Genomic DNA, 2,673 nt, shown 5'->3' on the forward strand with positions numbered 1-2,673 from the left:
AGGTAGAAACAGACAGATGAAAAGAAAAGATCATGTGAACGAGAGAGTTGCAGCCAGACAGAAAGATAGTGAGTAAAAGAGACTAATCTTTACAACCCTCCAAACTTTACAGCCACCCCCCAAAAAAAGAGAGAGAGAGTGCAAGACAGTGAGAACACGAAGCTAAGCTCTACAGAGGCGGTTGCCAGATTGAGTGGTTTCCAGACAGAGTGAGACAAGAGGTGACAGTGACACAGTCACGCTATGTTGTCTCCCGAGACAGCTCTCGGAGGACAGGCTGAGCATCTAGTCTGCAGGTGCTCACTACATGTCCTCAGGAGGAAGATAAGGGAAGTTGAGAAAACATTCACAGGGTGACCACTCATTAGGCCTATCTGAGAATCCAAGTATCTAATCTTAGGAGACTTGTGCTTTTGGAGTGAAACAGTATTTTCCAACAGCCCCAGTGTTCACCAACAGCGTAGAGTAGAATAGCATGACTAAACTGAAACGTAGGCCTATTCTAATTCAGCACCTTGGACAGCGTCTGTAAAAGGGGCTCTTATTCAGCACCTTGGACAGCGTCTGTAAAAGGGGCTCTTATTCAGCACCTTGGACAGCATCTGTAAAAGGGCCCGTATTCAGCACCTTGGATAGCGTTGGTAAAGGGGCAGAAATTCAGCACCATGGACAGCATTAGCATACCATTAAATATGTGACGCACCGACATATCTACAATGTAGAGGTAAGTCAAAGGAACGTATTTAAATTCCTCTTTAGGTTTGAGTAAAACGTATATATTCCAAATCCAGGGTGGAAAGGCATCTTGACGTCCTAATCATCATCAGCATTAAGCCCAATTATCCATTATGAAATCATAAATGCCTAATCAAGCAGGTTTATTTGGCATTGTGTTTGTTCAATTAGACACAACATTTAAATGGCTGTCATAAAAGACCTATAATGTCAAAAGATTTCAAAGAAGTGTTATGATGAGTCAGTTTGATCCTTTCTACAATTCGGCCAAAATATTTCAACCTTAGGCCTATTAGCTTCAAGCCTAATAAAGATGAATACTGTGTGTGAAATTCGGAGACCTCTCTCTGGGCCTGTGTGTGTATGTCACACATTGCTGCGTAGTGCATAACAGCCAGCGTGTATGTTGTGTAAAAAGCGAGCACGTTAGTTAACGGAGCCGTTAAAATCACGTGCCTAAAAACAATCTGACGCACGGAATACCTGCAATACTTTCCCCACTGGTCTGTCCGTTGAAAATATATAATGTTATCAAAGCAGGGAAAGAATTTAAACATCATCATCATTTACAACAGTAGTCTCGCCTCTCATAGAAACAATTATTAACACAACCCCCGTTACACATAGCCTAGGTGCTATCCAGACAGGAATTAGAATATTTGTCTTTGACTTCATGCATCATATGTCTTGATAGTCAAACGAAATGATTATGAATTAGAATCGTTAAAAATAGGCTGCCCCCACCCTGTAAGCACCATGGATATGCAGGGTGTGTCGCGGCCGAATTACAATATGAAGAGCCACGGTAAGCAATAGTGAAGGTCCTGTCTAGGTATACCCAGGGTACCCCGGGGGTCCTGGGCCCGCACAGGGCCGAGGAGATTTGGAGGGATTACTCACTTGCCAAGGTGAGAACCAGGAGAACGAGTGCTGCTGTCACCGGGTCTGCCATCGCCTCTCGCTCCCTCCACTGCGACCGACACCCGAAAACTTGGAGATGTACGAGTTGTCTGTTTTCCCCCCTTTTCGCCCTCAGTGTGAAAATGAAAAATAATACCTCGAGACAGCACACACCAGCGCGCGGTAAGAGGGTGATTTAAAGTGTCATTTTAAGTCGTCGGTATCCGACGATGCCCGTTGGTTTGATAAAGGGAGAGGCTTCAAATCTCGTTACGAGGCGCGGAGAAGATTGTTCACTCTTTCCAGATGCGGAGGCTTGTTTCTGTCACAACGCGTCTGAGTGGGGCTACGCGCCCGACCAGGAACTGTGAGCGCACAGCAAACCGGGGGCGCAGAAAAGGTAGCCCTAATTTGACTTGAGTATTGAAACGTTATTTTCCCTGAAATGTGGCGGCGATGGAGTTGAATGACCAGTTACTGGAGATAGGGTAGTCCTGTAGATGAATGATTAAAGGGGTCGTCCTCACTTTGCCCTGCCCGCCTGGTGCGCTCTCCGTCGGGCTGCGATAGGTTCCAGTCTCCATATATCGCTCAGTTTTGATCTACACAGTTGACATTTGTGACAACAAACATGAAGCAATTACAGTAGAGATCCCCGGGGCGGTCGTTCGGGAAAGCCTTTCAGACATAGGCTGCATTTACTTATTTTAATTGAAGGGGGATTCATCCTTGGAAAAACTAATTTTGGTTTAAGTTAAACCCCTTCTCCATGGGGCGCCACTCCAATAACACAAAATACGTCTTTTAATCTGACAAATAAAAGAACAACTTTTTCTTTTCAGGCTTCCAAGCAGTCATCACCATAACGCACGATCATAACAGAGAGAAAAAACTTCCCCCTAAAGATCAAAATAGAGCGAGATTGATAGCCCATGCAGAATAACTATGTGGGCACCATGATGCCCGATATCAACGTTATCTGCATTAAACATATTAGACCCGGTGAATGGGTATGATGCGCACCGCATAAAGCCGTTC

At 44.9% G+C, this 2,673-nt stretch overlaps 1 protein-coding gene across 1 annotated transcript in view; it reads right to left on the reverse strand.

The window, feature by feature from the left end:
• LOC129827859 (neuronal acetylcholine receptor subunit beta-2-like) overlaps nt 1–2,673 on the reverse strand; it is a 24,825-nt gene extending 22,152 nt beyond the window's left edge. The window contains exon 1 of the mRNA XM_055889097.1: nt 1,636–2,673. Within this exon, the coding sequence (XP_055745072.1) occupies nt 1,636–1,687 (52 nt within the window). The 5' untranslated portion in view covers nt 1,688–2,673. The remainder of the gene's footprint in view (nt 1–1,635) is intronic.

The sequence above is a fragment of the Salvelinus fontinalis genome, chromosome 29, assembly GCF_029448725.1.
Source record: "Salvelinus fontinalis isolate EN_2023a chromosome 29, ASM2944872v1, whole genome shotgun sequence".
Lineage (NCBI taxonomy): Eukaryota > Metazoa > Chordata > Actinopteri > Salmoniformes > Salmonidae > Salvelinus > Salvelinus fontinalis.